Below are 22628 nucleotides of genomic sequence, written 5' to 3'. Positions count from 1 at the left end.
AACAAAAACATGACCTGAAGTTCTAGCTTGTTTTGTAAATCCTATCTGACATGGATTGATTTTTTTATTACATTGTTAATATTTATCTAGTCTTGAGTTAAGAATATAATTAAAAAGCTTGCCAATTGTGCTGGTAATTGTGATTCCTCTATAATTGTTGGGATCATTAGTGTTGTTAGATTTGTATACTGGAGTGATGTATCCTTCACACCATGAAGAAGGATAATAGCCAAGAGATAAGCAAGCATTAAAGATTTTCAGTAAGACTGGTATAAGAAACATTTGACCATGTTTCAACATTTCATTAAAATTCTGTCAGGCCCAGCTGCCTTACCATTTTTTAGTTTGCTGATTGCTTTATTTATTTCATTCCAAGATATTTTGTAGTCAAGTTCATTAAAAATGGGTGTTGATGTTTCCTCAGTTTGTTTTAGTTGGTCTTTGAGAAACTGATCTTGATCATAAAAATCCTCATGAGTTTTATTCAATTTTTTGAAGTGGTTTATCCAATCATTATTAGAGATTGATGTATCAATTGTGCCTTTGTTTCCATTTCTTAATTCCCCTATAAGTTTCCAATATTTTTTTGGATCAGTTGAACCTAAAGTATTTAGCTTGTTAATAATATTACAATGGTATGTTCTAAATTTTTGTTTTCGTAGTTTGTTATAAATTCTATACGCTCTATAATATTGATTCTTAACATAAATATTTCTAGGATTGTGGCCATATAGAGTTCCCTTCCTTACTAGTTTTGAACGCATATGTATCAACTCATTATCAAACCATTTATTTTTATGTTTAGCAGGGCTTTTATTACTTTTACATGTTTTATTTTTAGGTAAATTTGGTTTTAATGACATAATGGCTGCAGCTTCCAGGGAATCTTTTAAACTTTTTACCCTTGATTCTATAGACTCTATGTCATTGATGCTCATGGAGTTATCAAAATTGTCTTTTATTTTTTTGGGACTGTAATGCTTCTATAAATTTCATAGCAGAGTCTTCTCCCCATTTAAAGGATGAATGGGTCTTGTATTGATTATTATCTATACTATTTTCTCTATTAGTAGAACCATATTGAGAAAAAATATTCCATGACAACATACAGTGGCAGTCAGATAATGTGGAAATAAAATCTGATACTTCAAAAAACAAAATATGTTGTACAGTTTCTGTTCTAGCATTAAAATCTCCACAAAGCATTATATTTCCTAAATCTTTAAAATGAAAAATATCTTTCTGTACAAGCTCCAAAATATTATTATTATTTTTTGTAATTGCAGGTGATCCTTCAGGGGGATTGTATACAGTGCATATATACAAATCTCTATCAAAATTGAAAAAAAGTTTTCTCTAATTTGATCCACTGGTATTCACTACATGTATTTTTAACTATAGAGACATGATCTTTAATTTCATGCTTAATTAATATTGATATTCCTCCATAGTATCTGCCATTATTAGATCTACTTCTACATATTGTATGACAGTAAAAATCATCATGTATAACAATTGTATCTGGTCCAATGTGTGTTTCCACAAGGAATACTAAATCTTTATCTATAATTCTTGATAGAAAAAGCTCATCATCCATTTTGTTCATACCTTTTGATATCAATCCTCCAATATTCCAAAAAGCACATTTAACATTTGTCTTGCTGTACATCTGATACATTCTAAATAAAAACTACCAAATTTCCAAACCCAAATCAAGAGAAAAGGTACAACACCCTTCAATACATATAAAACAATATATATTCTAGCAACATTATGTGAGAAAAAAAGGGAGTTGAAAATAAACATGATGGTCATGAGTACAGGTGCACCGATAAGTGGAGGTGGTGCAGTATTCCAAGTGTATTACTTTAATTCATATACTGGAGTAGAACACATAGCATTGTTTATATATATCATCTGTGTAACTGATAGGTAAAACCTAAAAAGATGATAAAAAAAAGTTAGTAATTATAGTTAAAGCCATAGCTGGCAGGTTGGTAAGATCTCCTTTCCCATGGTCCAGATGGTGCGAACTGGTAGTTTCGCGATCTCCGATGGTACGCGTACATCTTCTTTGGTGAAGCACGGCGAGAGTCTTGGTCTTTTTCCATCTGAATTGGAGACTGCTCAATTCCTAATGCTAGAAGGGTTGATCTTTTTATGTTGGAGGCTAACATGGCAACACCATCTTGTGTAAGATGGACATTGTCTCTTTCTAGGACTTTGGCATGCCTAGTAGACATGTTTATGTTATCACTAATATACACAAATGAGTCATCTTTGTATTTTTTCTTTAGAAGGGCATTGATCAGAGCACTATTTGCACTGTGTAATTCGTCATCTTTACGAGGAGTACATATAACATGGTCTATATAACATGATCGATTTTTAAAGGCGTTGGTGTGACCCTAATTTTCACATTTCAAAGAATTCAAATTCAATTCTTTAAATAGAGCGTTGCTATGGAAATAATATAAGGCTAAAAAACATGCATAAAAATCTAAAAAATATTCTGTTTCCTTGGATAAGTACCCTTGTATGTAGATTCCCAAAACTTAAATGATTGATATATATGAACAACTAACCTGACTTTCAGTTTTGACTACCATCCAATCTCTAACTGGATGGAAAAAGGTGGCACATAGGGTTTAATATTGACATAAAATTAACAAAATCCAACATTTTCTCTTCTTAGCAACAGTGTTGTATTTTTCAACAAACTTTATCAAAATATGATATTCAACTATTCAAGGTGAGTCAAATAACATATTTCTTGATTAAAAGGAAAGTAAATTCCCAGCAAAAAATATCACTTAAAACAACGAGTACGTTGTTTCCATGGTTACACTGCAAAGAAACAATTAATCCCAATTTTTCTTATGTTGTCGGTGTTGCAAAATCCTAAGGATGTATATGTGCCAGTCATGAATTTTATTGTTTTTCCTCAAGATAGTAGCATTAACCCAATCTTAGCAACAGATTTTGCATGGTAACACTGTGTTACCATGGCAACCATGAAAGTTATTTTTAGAATAACATTGCCAATACCTGATTTCTTAAGGTCAAATATTTTTATTGTTTTTCTTAAGTTGTTGATTGAGTTTGATCATGTAACATCTATCATCTGTGATTATTGAGCGTTTTTCAGCATCTAAAATGTATTCCAAATGTACCCATAGTTACCACTTACTTAGAGATAAATTCTAAATAGTTTCTTTATAGCATAAGTGGCAACAAGGTGTCATGTTTTTGGGAGAATGGTTTGTTTCGTTTTTCTTAGTCTTTATTAAGGCCTAATAAAGATTCAAAGTAGCTGAAAATCTCAAATTTTTTCAACTTTTCTGGCTGTTACCATGGCAACCAAGACACATAGCAACGAAATTTTATTTAATATATGTTTCTGGCGTCAAGTTGTAATAATGGGCAAAGTTTCATCAAAATCGGTGACCATGCGTGGCAAAGAAGTTTAAGTGGTTACAAAGAATCGCTATTAAATCCTTTGAAAGGGAACCAATGGTATAAGTTTGATTTTATACCAAATGTTTAAATTAAAGCCAAAGTTTTTCTAAAATGCATTTGTAATAATGAGCCTTTCAAAGAAAGACTAGGTTGTAACAAGCTTTGTCTGTTGGAACCATTGATCCCTTTTACTTCCTTTATCACTTCCAGTCTAGTCTGAGGACAGGCGGAAAGATTGTACACATTTTCTCATTTAATCGTCATCTACGATAATATGTTTAATACTATTAAAAAGACCAAACGTGAATGTTATGATAAATATGACTAGAAGTCTGTTCGGAAAAGCAAAGCCGAAATTATGTCCCTGCTATTTTATCATAATGATGTCGTCCTCTGTCCTTGCTTTCCTTAAGTTTTTGATAATCTAGAATTTCCGTGTACCCGCTTTCTCGTGTTGATGCGTCTTCCGTCATATCGTCATTGTCGGCCCGCCTCTGTTTCTGAACAGGTTTACTTATTGACGTCATCGTCTTGTCTTTGAGAGAAATAAGAGTAAGGTATTGCTCGTGAAGTGATTGAGCTTCCATGGTAGTCATTTCATCTCCAACTGTTTTCCTGTATGTATTGCATTTTTTCTCTGCGAGAAAAATTAAAAAATTAAATAAATATATTCATGCATTAAAACAGGAGACAGTAATGTAATTGATGATTTTAAACAAAGTTACCATAATACAACTTAGACCTCCTGGTAAGAGCACCTGCCACAGACAAACATATAATCCCAAATAGAACTCCTACCACACCTAGGATCTCTCCGCTGTAAGACTTTGCGCACTTTCCATCCGCGAGATCTGAAGAAAATTGAATTAAAGAAAAAGGGAATTGGATCTTCATTAATTCAACATGAAAGACAATGTCGATTAGTCCATGAAGAAATAAAAGGTATGTACACATAGATAGGACTCCGAAATGAAATAGTCGCTTGCTGCAGGAGTTACCTGAGATGATACACACAAAACTAACGATGTGAGATGGATGGTTAAGGAAAATACAGTTGTACACATTTTTTGATTTAAATACTGTTTGTAAATACAACATCGATGGAGTATGTTTGTTACACATATTTTAACCATTTTATCCAACGACTCAGCTCTGTTCACAGACATTAAATAAATTATGTATAACTCACCAACACAGCCAGTCTTGATATCACATTTCCGTGTTTCGTTACAGTTACACCTATATCGACACCCAAAGCCATAGAATCCATAAGAACACTTTTTTGACAGTCCCTACCATGTGCACCTATACACGCTGTAAAATACACAGTCATTGAATATCAGAGTGATTGTCTGCTGGATGAAAAGTTGTCTCTTGTTTCTGTTACCTCATCAATGTTCTCTTAAAGATATAAAACACCCCCCCCCCCCGAGAGAGAGAGAGAGAGAGAGAGAGAGAGAGAGAGAGAGATCATTTCTTTTAAAACCAAATTTTCCTCAATATATTTTTTTCTTAGATAAGAATTTTAAAAACAAAATTCCTACAGAGATTTTTGTGATTTGTCCATGTTGTTGTGTGTTTGTATAAATAAAATATAAATTCCTTGTTATATTTGTATATATAAAATAATAAAAATATAAAATAATAAAATATAAATTCCTTGTTATATTTGTATATATGTTTATATTGTTATATATATTTTCGAATATGTTCTTGTTAATGGGCGACAGAAAGGGTAAAAAGGACGTTTATGCAAAACAAGCAGTTTATTTGCGAAAACATACTAAAATACAAAACAAAAAGCTTAGAATAAAATCTACTGACTCCTTTGCAAAACGAACGACCACCAATGCAAAACCAACAGTCATTAACTAAATTGACGCTAGAGATTGATCCGGCCCACAATGAAAAAAGGAATTTAAGGTCAACAAGCTGAAATGTAGTGGATATTGTTGATACCTTTTGGGAATAGAATGAAAGTTAAATTTTAAAAGTTTTCATGATATGCATTAAGGTGGATTTCAAGCATAAATTATGTATAGAAACGTGCATTGAAATGGGAGATATTTTCATTTGTTTACACTTTTTAAACCGGTCAAATGCTATTCTGAGGTCAGAAGCTATTACTAGGGACTCCACTTTTGAACACCTAATATTTAGCTGACATATTACTTTATCATGCGCCTTTTTAAAAAAAGCTGCAAGCCATGCAAGTAAAACACACGTTTTTCACTATTTAAGTCTATATTTTAGCTAATACAGGTAATGGCGCAAGAGTCTGTAAACTATGGAAAGCCATAAACATGTTTATGCATAAATTGATTCTTTTTGTAGGCCCCAGACACATAGTATCAGAGCCCCTCCTCTTTTTTCTAAACAAATGTTTCACTGTTAATTTATATGTAGTGCAAGAAAATGTTCGCTAAAAGGCTGGTCCCCCCCCCCCCTTCCTTGTAGGATAGTCAGTTCTTCTCATGTTAAAAAAAGATTTTCTGGTCAAAAAACTTGGAACCAACTCCCCCTTCCCTTTTCAAGTTTGTAACCTACCTTCCGTCACCCCCCCCCCCTTTTGTTTTACAATGTAAGCTAAAATTTATGTGATTTAATTGACCTTGAGTGTGATTTTACTTTTTTTAATCTTCAAATTCGTTTATACAAAAGATAGACTATTTCTGAATTTCTGAAATAAAATTTGTATGATTTACAAACAACCTAAAAGGAGATATGTCATCTTTGCAGCGCTCAAAATTTTGTATCTTTTTAGATGAGGAAAAGACAAATGCGATCCGAAACTAAGACACGCCTGACCTCAGTTCAATAGCAGTAACAAAAACATAGGACTATTGTAAGAACAGTCAAGTCTGTTTAGATTTCTATTTATAGAGACTCCATATATACAAATTTACTCTTTTTTATGGAAACTTTAGAATGTTTCGAGCCCCCCCCCCCCCCCCCCGCCCCCAACGTATCATCTTATTTTAGGAAATAGACTAAGAGAGAGCTAAAATTCAATTCATTTATTTGTACGTACTTGTTAGGAAAAGCAGCAGGTGCTTGTGGACAGAAACCCTACTCCACCCTCTTTAATATTTACATGAACTGGTAAAACGGATTTTATTTTTACATGTTTTGTTTCATTATTTCTTCTAGCACATTAATAATGCGTTCAATATAAAATAAAAGTAACGACAGAATTAACATTTTAGTAAAAAAAATCATACCCGGAGCATCATAAAATATTATACCGCCACAGTGATTTTTTAAATAAAACGTTTATTCTAACCTGTGGGTGAAAGAGTATGCTACATAATAAATTTTACAATTCAGGAGTTGACAATTCGCAAATCTACGAATTAATAGTAGTCTTTTACACATTGCAAAGGATAGTTAAACAACTTGTGAAAGTACAATTTGCAAATTAACAAATATACAATATTTGAAATACGAAATTAACAATACACAAATTAATTAAGGTCAAAATCTATTAAATGAAAGGTGCCTACAGATTTTCCAAAATTGAGAAGCGAATCTTTTAATGATCCTTTACAAATGTACAGTAGCTTGGTAAAATAAGGTGTATCGGGATACAATTTTTAGGTAAACTCAATGAAAAAAAACCCATCTTTTAAACAGTCATTTTCAATGAAAAATGAAGAAAGTCAGGTATAATTTTCGGAGTTTTTTCCATCTCAGAGAAAGGAAATGTATCAATATTGCCCACAGTCTCTCAGAAAACGGGTTTTCGTATCTTCTTGACCTCTACCTTAAAATGATATTAAATTGAATATAGCTATCGGGGCAACTTTTGACATGATTTCAAATTAAATTCCATGAAAATGCTTCATTTTCTACATAATTCTATTAAAGCCATAAAGTACGGTAAAAATCAAGTCTAAATAAATTATGACGTCATAATGGATCTAGCTTCAAAATGACAGTCTAAGATCATTTACTAGATCTTGACCTCAAGCTTTTCATATACCTTAAGAAATTACAGAGTTGAACCCTTTAGCTTTCCATAATTTTACATGCGCACCATCTAGCGTTAATTCAGATTATGAAATATGTGGAGATAACGAACAGTATTCGAGTCAAAAGTCCATTAATCATTACAAAATAGGAGCAGAGCATACACGGACCTCTAAGACATCAGAAGTGGGATCAGGTGTCATGGAGGAGTGAGCATCTCCTGTCGACCGGACACACCCGCCGTGTGCTCCTTGTCATAATCTGGAAATAACATGTTTCACAGCTCGAACAGAGGGTTTTTGCTGCTACCAAATCACTTGGTACACTCCAAGCCCAAGCTTCATGGTTGGATGACTATGTCATTGTTTGCATAATTACTAAACCTGTCAATATCAATGATAGGTTACAATCATGGACACAGGGCAAGGTCACCAAGCAATGATCATGAATGTAGCATGGACCTGATGTGAAAATCAATAAAATATACAGAATTAGTAAAAGAAAAAAAAAAGATTTCTTTTATTCCCCTGTCTTTCTTTCTGAATTGATCAATTTTAGCCAAAATTAAAACATTAAATATTAAAAAATAAAAATCAAAATTAAAACAGAAATTTTAGAAAGGTTTAGAAATTGGTTGAATATCTATGATATACCATTTACACTGATGCTTCAATCAGAATTATCTCTCATGCATGGATAAGTGCAAAAACGCTTACTCACCATCTTGTTTTCGATTGCAATTAACAGATTAAAAAGACACAGCAATAGTCAAAATATGATTTTTTTTTTACAAAGTTCAAATACATAGGGACAGTCCTATATTGCTCAAGTAGTGTGTAAACTAAATCCAACCGTATACATATTTTTTTTTTCTGTTTTCGTTTTTCTGTGTAATTCTTTGGTTTTTAAGAACAATTTAAACATTTTACCTCCTAAACAAATCTACACTAATGTCCACAAGATTCCAAAGCTCCTGATTTAAAATCCTTTAAAAATGACACGACTATCTTCACACAGAGATTTTGAATATGCAGAAATGAACCTTATTGTATTTGAAATCTACCCACTGTAGACCGTCACCTGACCAGTTGCAGACAGGTAGATATACCCCTGAAGGTATAATTATCACATTTGGGCATTACAAAATGGCACCAGTCAGGATTAAATCATCATAATCTTGATTAAATACCAAGAAACATACTGAGAGTTGTAATGAAATAGATAGAGACACAAAGGGTTTAATTTCTCGTGTAAAACATGTACTAAGTATGTTGTAAAACTTTCCCCTCGCCATTCGATTTGGTCCCTCGCTTCGCTCGGCACCAAATCTCATGGTACTCGGGAAAAATTTAACAACATATACTTATCATACGTTAATACTGCAAGCACATCATACGTTCACATCAAGGAATTTCCTATTTCAAAAATGTGTTTGTTTTCTTGAATAGCCTGCAGGTAAAAATATAGTCTTTGTTTTATAAGGCTTACAATTGCATTTTAGGGGAACTTGGATTTAATTCTACAATCGGTAATCCAACTTATAGTTCCCTTTCTAAGGAGAAAATTCTTTAAAATCATGTGTCAATTTTAGATATTTTTAATATTTCCAACAACCGAATTGAATTTGAATTACTGTACCTAAACTAGATTCCTAAACTACATAAATTCTTACAAACAAGGATGCATAGTGGGTTTTAGTGAATGTTCTACCAAGCCTCTTTCTTTACTCGTCACTAAAATATTTACAACAGTGAAGGAGAAATTTCAGGAGTACTGTACAACAACATATTTCAGAAGAGGTATTTATGAAATGTGGATACTTAAAAACACCAAAGAACTTTAGGAAAATTTGAAATCACAAAATTTTACTAAAATCAACAGCATCGAAACGGACGACTTTTCAACGCTTTATACAACCATTCCCCGCGATAAATTTAAGATTAGACATTTTGACATCATAGACAACTGCTGTTTTAATGAAAAAAAATGTGTTAATTTGCATACCTTGTCATTAGTCATTTACAAACTTATTTTGTTAAAAACATTCTGATTCTTCATAAAAGAACTCTTGGGCTGATATTTAAAAGATGTTTGAGTTTCAGACTGACAGAATCTATGTGCTTTTCGGAGACCAGGTCTTCCAACAATCTGTTGGAATTCCCATGGTTTTTATTTGTATTCATATAGCAGAATTTATTTAAAAAAACTTCTACATGAAAAGAAGTTATCAATCTGTATGTAACACTGATGGAAGAGCCATGAAATAGTTGACCTTTGACACCTTTTGAAGAAACATTTAATACGGATGAGTTTAAAAATTAAGAATTAACTAGTTTAGTAGTAAGTTGTATTTATTGCTTCATATAAACAGCAATATATTTTTCCTAAGAAATAAAGGGGATGATAATCATTGGATGTGGACATTATCTAATAAGATTACTATGCATTATTGCTTTCCTTTTTAACAAGGGTAAAATAGTCATCTGTAATATCAGTCTTGCTCAATTTATTACAGCTTTGATCCTCAGTTTGTTTTAGTTTGGCATTGTAAACGTTAGAATGTAATTGCTTTGGAATGACTTTGGTAGAGATTAGGTGGTGGTAATTATCGGAACCTCTCGGGCATGATCCTGCAGTCATCCTGTGAAGTGGAGCAACTGAATTCGAACCATCACTAGTTTTCAACATCATTCGGGATTCACGGATATCGTCGTAGTTTTCCTTTCTTATGTCATCTAAAAAAACATCGAGCACAATTAAGATTCTTGAAAATTGATTTTCTTGTATGGATTCAGTTAGCCAGTACAAAGTAAAGAAAATGATAGAAAATAGAGGGTTAGGTGAAGGGTTTCTTTATTTCTGAAAATTAAAAAAAAAAAGAGGATAGGAAACAGAAAAAAAATCTCGAATGTATTGGTATTACCCTGTTGTCTCTGATTAAACAGCGCCCTTATTTTGTCTCCATACCTAAAATTTACAAAATAGATGAAACAGTTGTAGGTATTTCAAGTGACGTTAAACTGCACATTTTTTTTTTAGATTATTAAAGTTTTGATATGGTTGATGTATGTTAAAGAATTACTTTTTCAAGCTCAATGGCATTGATATACACGACTTTCAGATATAAAGATTTTTTTTGAATACTTCACCAATCCGAAAAATGAGCAAAACTTGCTGAACCACTCTCTCTATGGTCTATGGTTTTGATTGTATATATAAGCAAAGTTCTACTATTTATAATTTTGCGGCTGTCGGAATCAAAATATTGTTTTGGGTTGAAGTTATAATGAATTTGTATATGTCAAGTATTTTTCCTGATTGAAATATTCTCATATAATATAAATAGTGTGATCTTAAAAAAAAATAATTATCATCACTTTCAGCAAGGAAAAACATATTATTAAACGTGAAAGTGCTCATGTAATTTAAAGGAAATGACCAGGAAATATTCTTTCTGAAACATTGGCTCGCTTCCTGAGATTTTTTAAGTTAATACGTGAAATGTATGGAGATAACGAACAGTATTCAAGCTCAAAAGTCCATTAAACAATACAAAATAGGAGCAGAGCAAACACGGACCTCCAAACATCGGAGGTGGGATCAGGCGCCATGGAGGAGTGAGCATCCCCTGCCGACAGGTCACACCCGCCGTGTGCTCCTCGTCATGATCGGGAAATAACGGAAAAATCTGTCGAAAATTCAGTGTGTAAATAATGGCCTAACAATTAGTATGAAAAACGTCAGTCAGCATTTGACTTAATGATAAATTGTATTTGCTGACAAGGTCATTGTATCGACCATAGAACTTACGAAATGATGACTTTAAACGAGACAGCTGATATTCTTGTTTCATCAACTTGTTTGTCAATAATTTACCTCGTTTTAGAAATTGTACATACGTAGAGCATGCTCCTGCGTATCGGATCAACTGAGAGATTATATACCCCGTATGCAGGTGATGAAGGTATATTGCTGCATAAGTAAGGGAAGTTGACGATTAAAAAGTTAAAGTCATCACGTTTATCTTAAAGCTTGGTTGTTAGATTACCATTACGTCTTTTTCAAGCAAAATATCCAAATATGAAACAGATGTGTCAGAATCTGTGGTATCTTTTATCTCAAGCTCACCAGGATATATCTTATCGACATAAGAATGGAAAGAGCCATTGTTAATTGACAATACGTCGTCGATATATCTAAATGTCTAGTTGAAGGCCACAGCAAGTGTTTTCTTCTTTTCACGTACAAGATTTTGGACAAATTCTGCTTCATATGAATACAAAAAAGGTCTGCTAATAACGGGGCGCAATTGGTACCCATGGGAATTCCAATAGATTGTTGGAAGACCTGGACTCCAAAAACCACATAGATATTGTCAATCAGAAACTCAAGCATCTTTTTAATGTCAACTTCAGAGTACTTGTGTGTACAATCAGAATATCTATTTTTGTCTATTTCATACATCTATTTTTTCGATTATTTAATTACATGTAAAATGAATATTGGATTTTTTCCTAATCAGGTAATGTCCTACTGGTTTGATAATCAGACTTTAGTCTTTTATTCTATTTTTAAATGGTGTGAACATTTGGACACATATTTAAAAAACAACAACAACCAGAGAACGAAAATCTTTGATTTTTGATAACGAGGATGGTTGATAACAACGATCCATCCTAGAATTTCACTACAAAGACTTACTCCAGACTTACGTTTTATTGACTACAATGACTCCTCCCCAGAAAAGAGATGTCATCACAATTGTGACAAAAACAGCGACTCCATAGAATGACGTGTCGTTCTTTTCTTTGTACTCTATGCGTCATGTAGATATGCAAAAATTAGAGTGAACGTCTTACGTCCAATTTAAATTGATATACTAGTAATTCAACAGTTTTTTTTCTCTTACTCAGTTTGTGAGGATGACATTGAAATAACAATATTAAAATTAGTTCTACGAGGATGGGGCTGGGTTGAAAAGTGAAAAAGTACTATTTACATTATATTCGGGGTTTTAGAGAAAACATATTTTAACTTCTTGAAGGGATCGGAAATTTTTATTCCTTAAGGTACCTCCCAAAAGGACCCCTCGTGACACGAAATTGATTTGGCCATACGAATATTAGTTATAACATGACAATCTATTCGATGTCATTAAAGAAATATAATTTAGTCAATCTAAAAATTTCAAAAAAAAAAAAAAAGAAAGAAGGAAAGAAAAGAAAATGATTCATCTTTAGTATCATAAACCGTACCAAAACAGCCTGTGTGTCGGTCACATCCCTGCCTGTCTGAACAGTTACATCTTTGCTGGCATCCAAAACCAAAGTAACCAAACCGACAGGGTGATGTACAGTTAACTCCATGTCGTCCAATACATGCTGATAACAAAGTTCACGTACATTAAACAGCTAATTAGTGATTGTGTTAACTCTAATTGCCTTTTAGCTACACTATATAGTCTTTATTAATTGGAAATATAATATTGCATTTTCTTAGCTTCCTTGCATGGTAGTTAAAAAATTGTATTATTGAATTATATTGTAAAATTCTCAAATGTGTTAATTTCTGGTAAATTTATGATTATATTTTTATAATTTTAAAAATGTTCATTATTATGTTGGATGAAAAAGGTAGAGAAAACAGTTATCTTTCTCACAAATTCTATAAACGATACGAATCGATCGTGAATAGATCAAAACACTAGAGCACTGAGGAAGCCCTCTGTGTTGATCAGGTAAACGTATAAATTCATAATAAAAATTATTATAAACATACAATATCCCAACAATTGGCCTAAAATATGTAAATCAAAAACGCCACAAGTTGTCAACGACAGGTAATATTTGAGAACAAGATCATTATAACGAGCATAGAATTTGCAAAGTGCTGACTTTCAACGAGATTGCTGAAAGGCCTCTAACATCAACTTATTTGACAGTAGCCATGTCTCGGCTTAAGAATCGATTGTACTCAGCACATGCTATTGCGTACCAAATCTCTGTAAGATTTAAACAACATATGCAGATAATAGTTGAAGATCATAACATAAATAGGGAATGTTTACGATGGGAAAATCGCTTTTGTCGTATATGATAAACAACGTCTAAGTCAGGAAAATATAATCAAATATGAAACATATGTGGCATACTCTGTGTTGTCTATTATTTAAAGTTCACTCGAATAAATATAGTGGACATATGAATGTCAATTAATAAGACGTAGTCAATATATGTATCTGAATGTCGAGTTGAAGACAACAGCACGAGTTTTCTTCTCATGCATGTAGAAGTTTAAAGTATTATTTAGAGAACGAGACGGGTTCTCTATCGTAGATAGATTGGTGGTGGGCGAGTGCGTAGCACGAGTCTCCGCCTCCAAATTTGTATCTACGATAGAGAACCTCTGAATGATTTTGACAAGATCAATCAAAATAAGCACCTCTGCATTTTACCTGTGCAGCATCCGCGGCATATATACATGTATTTCCGTAACGTAAGGTTCAGTCAGATTAGTTTTCACAGCGGGATAGACGCTGTTGTCATGAGCTCTTCCGTTTCTTAACGAATAAAGTGGATGATTTAACCTTCCTGCAGATTTATGACATTATGGAGATTGGTCCTTATATATTTAAGGAGTTTCAAAATCTCAGTTTACCTAGATACAAATACAGGTGATAGAGACATTGAAATTTGACATTAAAAACGAAGTGAAAGAGATGTTCGTCAGTCGTCAGCAATGAGGATTTAAGAAGAGTTCACACAAAAATGGACTCGAATGAGTTTTCACAAAAAGAGTTGAAAGGGGTGGGGATGGGGGGGGGGATCAAATTTCACTTAATGGATGCTGTAACCAAGAACCATTGCCTTTACCATAATGAAGGGGACTCAAAACAACCTATGCAGGGAAAGCAAACAGGTTTTGAGGAATTTATCCAACACAGCAGTTTCCCATAACTTTTTTCCTTTTCGTTTGGATCGAAGTAACTTGTAGATTCTGTGTGGAATAAGTTTTTAAAAGTGATTGTCAATGAGAAAACTTGACATTTTACATTCTTAAGGAAATATTAATCTAAAGTTCATAATAGGAAAAAATAAGCATTTACTATTTGTACGTGCTTTTGATATATTGAATCAGATTTATTCTTAGACCATGCTGTATTTTAGATACAGAATTGCTGGCTAATATTATTCAAAAGGTAAAGATACTGAACAGTGATCGATCTTAAAAAATCCATCAACAATACAAATATGTGAAGAGGGCATAAAACACGGACCCCTAGAAATTCCAGAGGTGGGATCAGGTGTCTAAGAGGAGTAAACATCCCCTGTTGACCGGTCACACCAGCCGTGAGCCCTTTGTATTGATCACGTAGACGAAACTATCCGTAGCCATTTCAGTACAAAAACAAAGGCCTAACCATTTGTATGAAACAGGACGGCCAAAACACGACCAAATAATGGGTTATCTTTGCTAACAAGGTCATTAAAACGACCATAAAATTTACGAAATGCTGGCTTTAAACGAGGCTGTTGAAATCCCTGTAACATCGACTCATCAATGAGTAGCCAGCCTCGTTTTGAAAATTGATCGTATTCAGAGCAAGCTCTTGAGTAGCAAATAAGTTGGTAATATAAACACCATAGGCAGGTGATAGTGGAATATTACTACATAAATAGAAAAGTTGACGATGGAAAAGCTAAAGTCATCTAGTTTGTCATACAATTTAGTTGTTAATTGGCCTTTATCGTCTATAGTCAGTAAAACATCTAAATATGAAACAGATATGGCAGCCTCTGTGGTGTCTTTTATTTCAAGTTCACTGGGATATATCGAGTCGACATACAGTATATATAGAGCTAGCTAATTAGTAATACAGAGCAGAAAATAGTTCCGCCTATTGTAGTTCCGTTATGTATTACTAATACAGAACAGCAAACTGCAAAGAAAAACACCGCCATCGTGTCACAAGTGCTTAAAATAATTCTGTTTCGGAAGAATATAAAAACAATTTGGCTAATAAAGGGGAAAAAATAGATTGCTGGAAGACATGGTCCCAAAAAGCTACATCGATACTGTCAGTGAGAAACTCCAGAATCTTTTTTAATACATGTAACAGCTTCAGAGTAATACTGTGTAGAATCAGAATGATTCTAAACAAAGTAATTTGTAAACGACCAATTACAAGATTTCCGAGTTCCAGTTTTATTGAAGAAACAGTTATCGATGTTGTTAGAATTATCGATATTCATGCTGACTGCCATCTTCGCTAGCCAAGGATTACTGATCCGCTACTCTCCTCACAAACCCTGGCCTACAGTGTTAAAAAAAAATTGGGATTTTTTCTCGAGTTGTGATTGGAGTTGATTGATATCGTTCGACCAATCAGCAATTGCTTTATGTAAATGACGATATCTGACTTCGGGATCTATCTTGACTCTTTTGTATCGGGAATGAAAAACACAAGTAAACAACGATCCGTAGGATAAATAGCTATGGTGTCATCCAATCTTAAGTTGATGCGCAAATAATTTGATCAGAAATCTATATTGCAGATGTAGATTTGCACCCTAAATAATAAATTATTCTCTAAAACTTTAATTTTTAAATTTGCATTTTATTTCTGTCGATGACGCAATCTGTGCGTATGTTGTAAGATTCGAGATCACGTGACGTAAACAGTCCCGACTTTTGACAGCACCATAGGCCAAGGGTTTGTGAAATATGAAGATAACGAACAGTATTCAATCTCGAAAGTCCAATGAAACGATACAAATTTGAAACAGAGCAAACACGGACCTCAAAATTTAGAGGTGGGATCAGGTGCAATGGAGGAGTGAGCATCCCCTGCCGACCGGTCACACCCGCCGTGTGCTCCTTGTCATGATCGGGTAATAACGGAGAAGTCCGTAACAGTTCAGTGTATAAGATAATGGCCTAACAATTAGTATGAAAAACGTCAGTCAGCATTTGACTCAATGATAGGTTGTGTGTGCTATAAAGGTCATTGTATCGACCGTAAAACTTGCAAAAAGATGACTTCAAACGAGACTGTTGATATCCTTGTTTCATCAACTTCTTTGTCGATAGCTTGCCTCGTTTTAGAAATTGTTCATACGTAGAGCATGCTCTTGCGTATCGAATCAACTGAGAGACATAAACCCTATATGCAGGTGATAAGGAGAGTTGCGGTTCAGAAACCCTGGCTAGCGAAGATGGCTGACTGCAAATGTAATGCTCAAAATTGATTTTTAAGCCTGGTCCATAAAATGTCCGATAAAATTTTACTTGATTATCTTTTTATTTTAATTTTATGGATTACACATAACTTAAAATAGTCAAATGATTTAGTTTTATCTTCAAATATAAAATTACTGGTCAACTTACGCTTGCAGGCACCGTTGATCAACTGAAAATCCACACAGCACTCCAATATCATCTTCTGATTTACCCATCTGAAAACAGGCTTAGAGATACTTAAAAGAACTGAAATATTATTGCATTGTATACTGTAATACTTTATTCATGACGAAACAAAACTTACGAAACGTCGCATACTCCAGAACGGTCTTGAACTTGAGCAGTCGTATACACAAATAAACTTGCAGATATGATATGTAAAGACATATTTTCTATAACAGCTTGTGATTATCAAAATAAATGCGGCATTTCCTGTTCGCAGTTTCGAGTCAAACATTTAATTTTGTAGCTGTCATCATTTCCTTTTGTGTATATAACAAGATGGTTCAAATGCTGTAATTGTAAGCACTCCGCAATCCGATACAAGTGACCCAATCTCCAGCTAGAATTAATTATTGTCTAGAAATAGATAAATGTTTGTCATTGATTCTGAACTTTCATAATAAGTCAATGTACCTCCTTTTTAAGTCTCACTTTAAGATATTAAACAATATACATGTATTCTATATTGTTACTGCAAGATCAATGTTACGAGCTTACAATACATGCATAGTTTAACAGTAAATAAGACATTAATTCACATTTTCTCAGAACAATGCTCCGTGATTGGATACAAATAGTTTTTAATTGTCTGGAACCCCTTCAAATTTGCCACTTGTTAGTTTCCATGCGCATATCGGTTATTTTGGCGCCATAATATTTATACTCCAAAATAAGGTAAGATACATGTAGTTGATTCTACGGAATCACCGTGTCATTCGGTCACTCCCTTTATTCTCAGAACAACCCAAGATTTGTTGTCAACCAAACCCATATTTTAAAAACCATTTCATAAATTATCAAATCAATTCCATGGTACCCATTGCTTGTTACAAACCTCTGTAGAGAAACATCACCGTTCTTGTTTTTGTGAATAAAATGACATCGATAGATATGCATATTTTAACTATTGATCAAATTGATTAACTCTATGACAATTTTATTTTTTCAACAAATATTCCAAAAACTTGCCGAGTATACTATAACAGTTAAAAAAAATGATTAAGTTTTTATAAAAGCGTTGACATGCATTTTGTTGCAACTTGTGAAGTTACTCTTTTGTGGTTCCGGTCATCAGGGAATGGTTACTCCTCCTAGGCACCTGATCCCACCTCAGGAATCTCCGATGATACGTGTTTTAGTCCCTGTTATTATACCTGTATTGTTTATAGATTTTTTTTTTTTTAGATCGATACAGTTCTTTATCCTCACCTTTTTCATTATGGCACACTGTCAGGTCATTGGTTCAACATGACTTCATCCCAGCTGGCAAAGTAGGCAACTACATTGTCTTGGTTTGTAGGGCTCATTGTTATAATCGTATTTTAGAGGAGCTTGGATTTAATTCTACAAGACAGTGGTGATCCAACTTATACTCATAGTTTCCTTTCTTAGTAAGAAATTCTTCAAAATCATATTGACAGTTTTAAATATTTTTAATATTCTCCAAAATCAATGTAAATTCGAATAACCTTACCTATATTGGAATCCTAAACTTCCTAAAATTCCTGATAAAAAAGATACATACAGGGTTCTAGTGAATGTTTTACTAAACCTCTTCTTTTTTTTTTTTACGCCTAATGAAATATTTAAGGAGAAACGACAGGAATACTATAAAACATATTTGAGAAGTGGTGCTAATTAGATGTGGATACTTAAAAACTCCAAAGAACTTTAAAAAAAATTAAAATAACAAGATTTTTAACAATAGCTTCAAAACCGACGGCTTTTCAACACTTTAACAACCAAACCCATAGATAAGTTAAAGACCACAAGCCTTTTGACGTAATAGACAGCTACTTTTTCCAATAAAAATGGAACTCTTTAACTTGTGTATCTTGTTATTGGTTACCTGCAAACTTATTTTTTAAAAACATTCTGATTCTACACTCAAGTACTCCGAGGTTTATAATAGAAAGATGTTTGTATTATTGACTGTGTTATACTGTTAAGTTATTAGTTGGCCCTTGTCGTCTATAGTCAGTAAACATCCAAATATGAAACAGATGTGGCAGACTCTGTAGTGTCTTTTACTTCGAGTTCAATGGAATATATCAAGTCGACATATGAATGGAAGTAACTATTGCTAATTGATATATCTGAATGTCAACTTGAAGGCCACAGCAAGTGTTTTCTTCTTCTCATGTTGAAGTTTTGGAATAAATTCTGCTTCAAAGGACTATAAAAATAGTTCGGTAAATAAAAGAGCACAATTAGTGCTCATCGAAATTCCAACAGATTGTTGGAAAAGACTACATAGATGTTATCAACGAGGAACTCCAGCATCCTTTTAATATCAACTTCAAAGTGCTTTTGTGTAGAATCAGAGTGATTTTTAACAAAAAAATATTTGCTAATGACCAATTACGATACAAAATTTTACGAGTTCCATCTTTTATTGAAGAAGCAGTTGTCTATGATATCAAAAAGCCTAATTTTTAATTCATCGTGAGGAATGGTAGTATGAAGTGTAGAAAAGTCATATTTTTTTATGTTACGTATGTATTAACCTAAAAAATGTTATTTTAAGGACAGATGATGCAAACACATTTCTCTACCTCTAGCACTGAAGAGTTCCCATGGTAAAAATATGTTAGATGGTTTTAAATTTTTCATTTATAGTTATTTGGAACTCTTCTGTAGATTTTGAAAGGAGGTCGATAATCAATATAAACAATTATGGAAAAAAGTTCATTGAAAAACCAATCGTCATTAGTTATTTTCTACCTTATATCTGTCTAAATTTTTCAAATTTGCATTTTGAACCTAAAATTTAATGTTTGCAACTTTTTAATTAACCTCCAAAGTTGGCTATACTGCATTATCTCCGATAAATATTTTTGCAAGAATTCCGGCCTAGAAGTCCTGCAGGACAGGCTTGCCCGTAAATAAAATTAAAATATTTTGATAAGTTGTGATCTAAGAAATAATTTAAGACATGATTTTTTGGGGGTACCCCTGCCCTAGGGACGAAATTCACAAAAAGAAACTACAAAAAAAAAGGAAACCTGTTTTTGACAACCTGGTTCATATTTATACCATCGAGTAGCAAAGCCAGAATTTAGCTCGATTGGTATAACCACTGACTATTTACACAGCAAATACACTTTTTAAGAGTCGTGGTTTGAATCCACCTGGTGCCACACTATTATAGTTTTCAACTTCTCGTCTTTTGAGACCATTTTATTTTTTTAATAGGGACTTTTGTGTATATTTTTCAATTATCTTTCTCTATGCATTTTCATTCTTTATACAAAAGACACTAAAGAGAAAGCAAATCGTGAGTTCCATTGTAAGTAAAACACAGTCAAGCGGAACTATAACTCAGCTGTAAGCACACTTTCTTCGAGGACAAACCGTCACGGTAGCTTAGTCGGTAGAGCGCCCGCTCTGTGATCTGAAGGTCGTGTGTTCCAATCACGGCCGCGACTGACTTAAGTCGATAAAAAATAGGTAGCAACTGTTCCTTCTCCGAGCGCTCGGCACTTTGAAGTGAAATTTGCGGGTCATTCGAATGAAGCCTTAAAAACCGAGGCCCCGTTTCACGGTAGGCGTTGGCACTATAAAGAACCCTCACTGCTCAATGGCCCTGAGTGCAGAGTAAAGGTCTAAATTTGAAGCCCTTCACCGGTATATGGTGACGTCTCTATATGAGTGAAAAATTCTCGAACAACATACAAACAATCAATCAACCAATCTTCGAGGACAAGAAGTATTCATATTCACTCTTTGTTACTCGATACAGGTATTCTCGTTTGCAATGAGCTGCGATGGAATTCTATTGAATATATTAGTCTAAGAATTTAATCAATTCAGTGCATTAATTAGTGCTTTTAATCTGTCTGTATTACTAGTACTTGTCGGGGTTATTGCGCTGGAAAGTATACGTAATGTTTATATTATTTGAGCTTAATATATTTACAATTTAAATTTAATACATTTACTTTTGAATATTCAATGTTCTAAATTCAAATCTCAAGTTTTGAAATTCTATTAGGAATAAATATCAGTAACTGCACTCCCTTGGGTTTCATTTATACAAAATTGTATACATTAATGGCATGTTTTTATGATATCCACAAAAATGTGTTGTAAAAGAAACGGAAATTAAGAAAAGAATTCAGACTATAGACATTACCATTATGTACCATGAAAAGTAAAGAAAAATATAAAATAATATTTCGAGATAACAAACTCAAAATGCCTTGACAAAACATGCTTCATAATTAATATTTATGAAAAGGTTCCTCCTAAATGTATCTCTATATAATGAAATAAAATGATATATGAGAAACGAATTAGTACATGCATGTAGCCTAAAGCCATTGACCGCAACGGAAATCGACAAACTTTTTTTAAAGACTAAAACCAATCCCGTCCCTATAGGCCAGTTCCCCATTTAAAGAGAAGTGTTTCTTTACGGTACTGCGAGGATGAAAAACGGTACGGACTTGGTTCCCTATTATACATAAGTGTCAGCAGGAAGCCTCTAGCCATCTTTCTTCTGTCTTACCTGGAAAACGGCGTGAAAATATAACGATCCTGCACGGGAAATTAACTTCATTTGAATTGTAATTTCATTGTAACTTTCAGATTACATACTGCTAAGAGGGAAGATCAGTACGTCTGCTACCAGTGTAACAGGACTAGCTGTCAAGGATGGCACTCTCTGTCGTAAGGGCACTGAAGTTGTAACTGTAGATTCTCAGACTGGTCTCAAAACATTTTTGTCTTGGTTAAAAACATTCAGTAATCCAGTTTTAGTTGCACACAACTGTAAAGTCTTTGATTCTATGGTTTTACTCCTAAAAAAAACTGTGTAAATTTTATTGGAGTTTGTTACACTCCCATTTTTTTCAAAGAATGTTTCCCAGGCAAAAAATCTTATACGAGCAGTGTGACTTGGCAAAAGATATTTTGAACGAAATGTATGATGCTTATGATGCTGTGTCTGATGTAAACATGCTTCAAAAACTTGTACTCAGTGTCAATAATTTGTAATGTCTTTCTTTGTACACATTTTCTGTTGACTATTGTTTTGATGAAATTCCTTTTAATTCCAGAAGTAAGTAGAATATAACCTCTTTACAGAATTTTTGTAATTTAGGAATTTTGACAGCAACATGAGGGAAAAAAATGTAGAGGTAAGGATGGACATTAACATTATTAACTGACTGTCACTTATTATTGCTATTATTTTTTTAATCATTATATATAACTATATTGAAACACTGTAGAGATTTGTAGAAAGTTTTGTCAACATAAGATTGACTTAGCGAAGACACCGCGCTAAGTTCGTTTTGTAATAGGGCATACTTAGGCAGTACACAGGCAGATCTTAAAGGACTTATTGCATGTTTCTAAATTATTTGAAATTAAAAGCATAAAACGTTCCTTATGACCACAGTTTAAAATTTTGTGTTTTTACTGCAGATAAATCGCGGTAGTTAATCAATTATTAACTCAAATGAAAACCCCTGATTTAAAAATCCAAGTTAATTAGATAGCGATCACGTGACCCTGTGACGTCAAAGGCGACAATGGCTGATCAGCTCCACGTTAATCTTACGAAAATATACGCGATACAACCTGAATTTTCTGCGTTGTGGATGACCAAATCGCTTATTTTATCGATATGAAATTGAATATCCAACCTTATATGTTAGAATTGCAGCAAGAAAAATCTGTTTACATTGTATTTAAATAGCATCGACGATAGCGAGGGAGACGCGGCGAAGACG

General features: G+C 33.4%; 2 protein-coding genes across 2 annotated transcripts; both read right to left on the bottom strand.

Moving 5' to 3' along the window:
• Window positions 1-4170: 4170 nt before the first annotated feature.
• Window positions 4171-16892, bottom strand: LOC133191580 (cell death abnormality protein 1-like). Its single transcript, XM_061327327.1, has 3 exons — window positions 16816-16892; window positions 12684-12809; window positions 4171-4310 (listed from the first exon to the last, which is right to left on the bottom strand). The coding sequence occupies exons 1-3, from the start codon at window positions 16865-16867 to the stop codon at window positions 4171-4173; spliced, it is 318 nt and encodes a 105-aa protein (XP_061183311.1). The 5' UTR covers window positions 16868-16892.
• LOC133191331 (uncharacterized) lies at window positions 9762-12219 on the bottom strand. Its single transcript, XM_061327074.1, has 3 exons — window positions 12141-12219; window positions 10352-10395; window positions 9762-10163 (listed from the first exon to the last, which is right to left on the bottom strand). Exons 1-3 carry the CDS (start codon window positions 12182-12184, stop codon window positions 9868-9870), a joined length of 384 nt encoding a protein of 127 aa, XP_061183058.1. The 5' UTR covers window positions 12185-12219; the 3' UTR covers window positions 9762-9867.
• Window positions 16893-22628: the final 5736 nt, after the last annotated feature.

The sequence above is a fragment of the Saccostrea echinata genome, unplaced genomic scaffold (assembly GCF_033153115.1).
Source record: "Saccostrea echinata isolate AGI-Se365-2 ecotype Australia unplaced genomic scaffold, CSIRO_AGI_Sech_v1 ptg000023l, whole genome shotgun sequence".
Lineage (NCBI taxonomy): Eukaryota > Metazoa > Mollusca > Bivalvia > Ostreida > Ostreidae > Saccostrea > Saccostrea echinata.
This window is presented reverse-complemented; position numbering and strand designations above follow the sequence as displayed.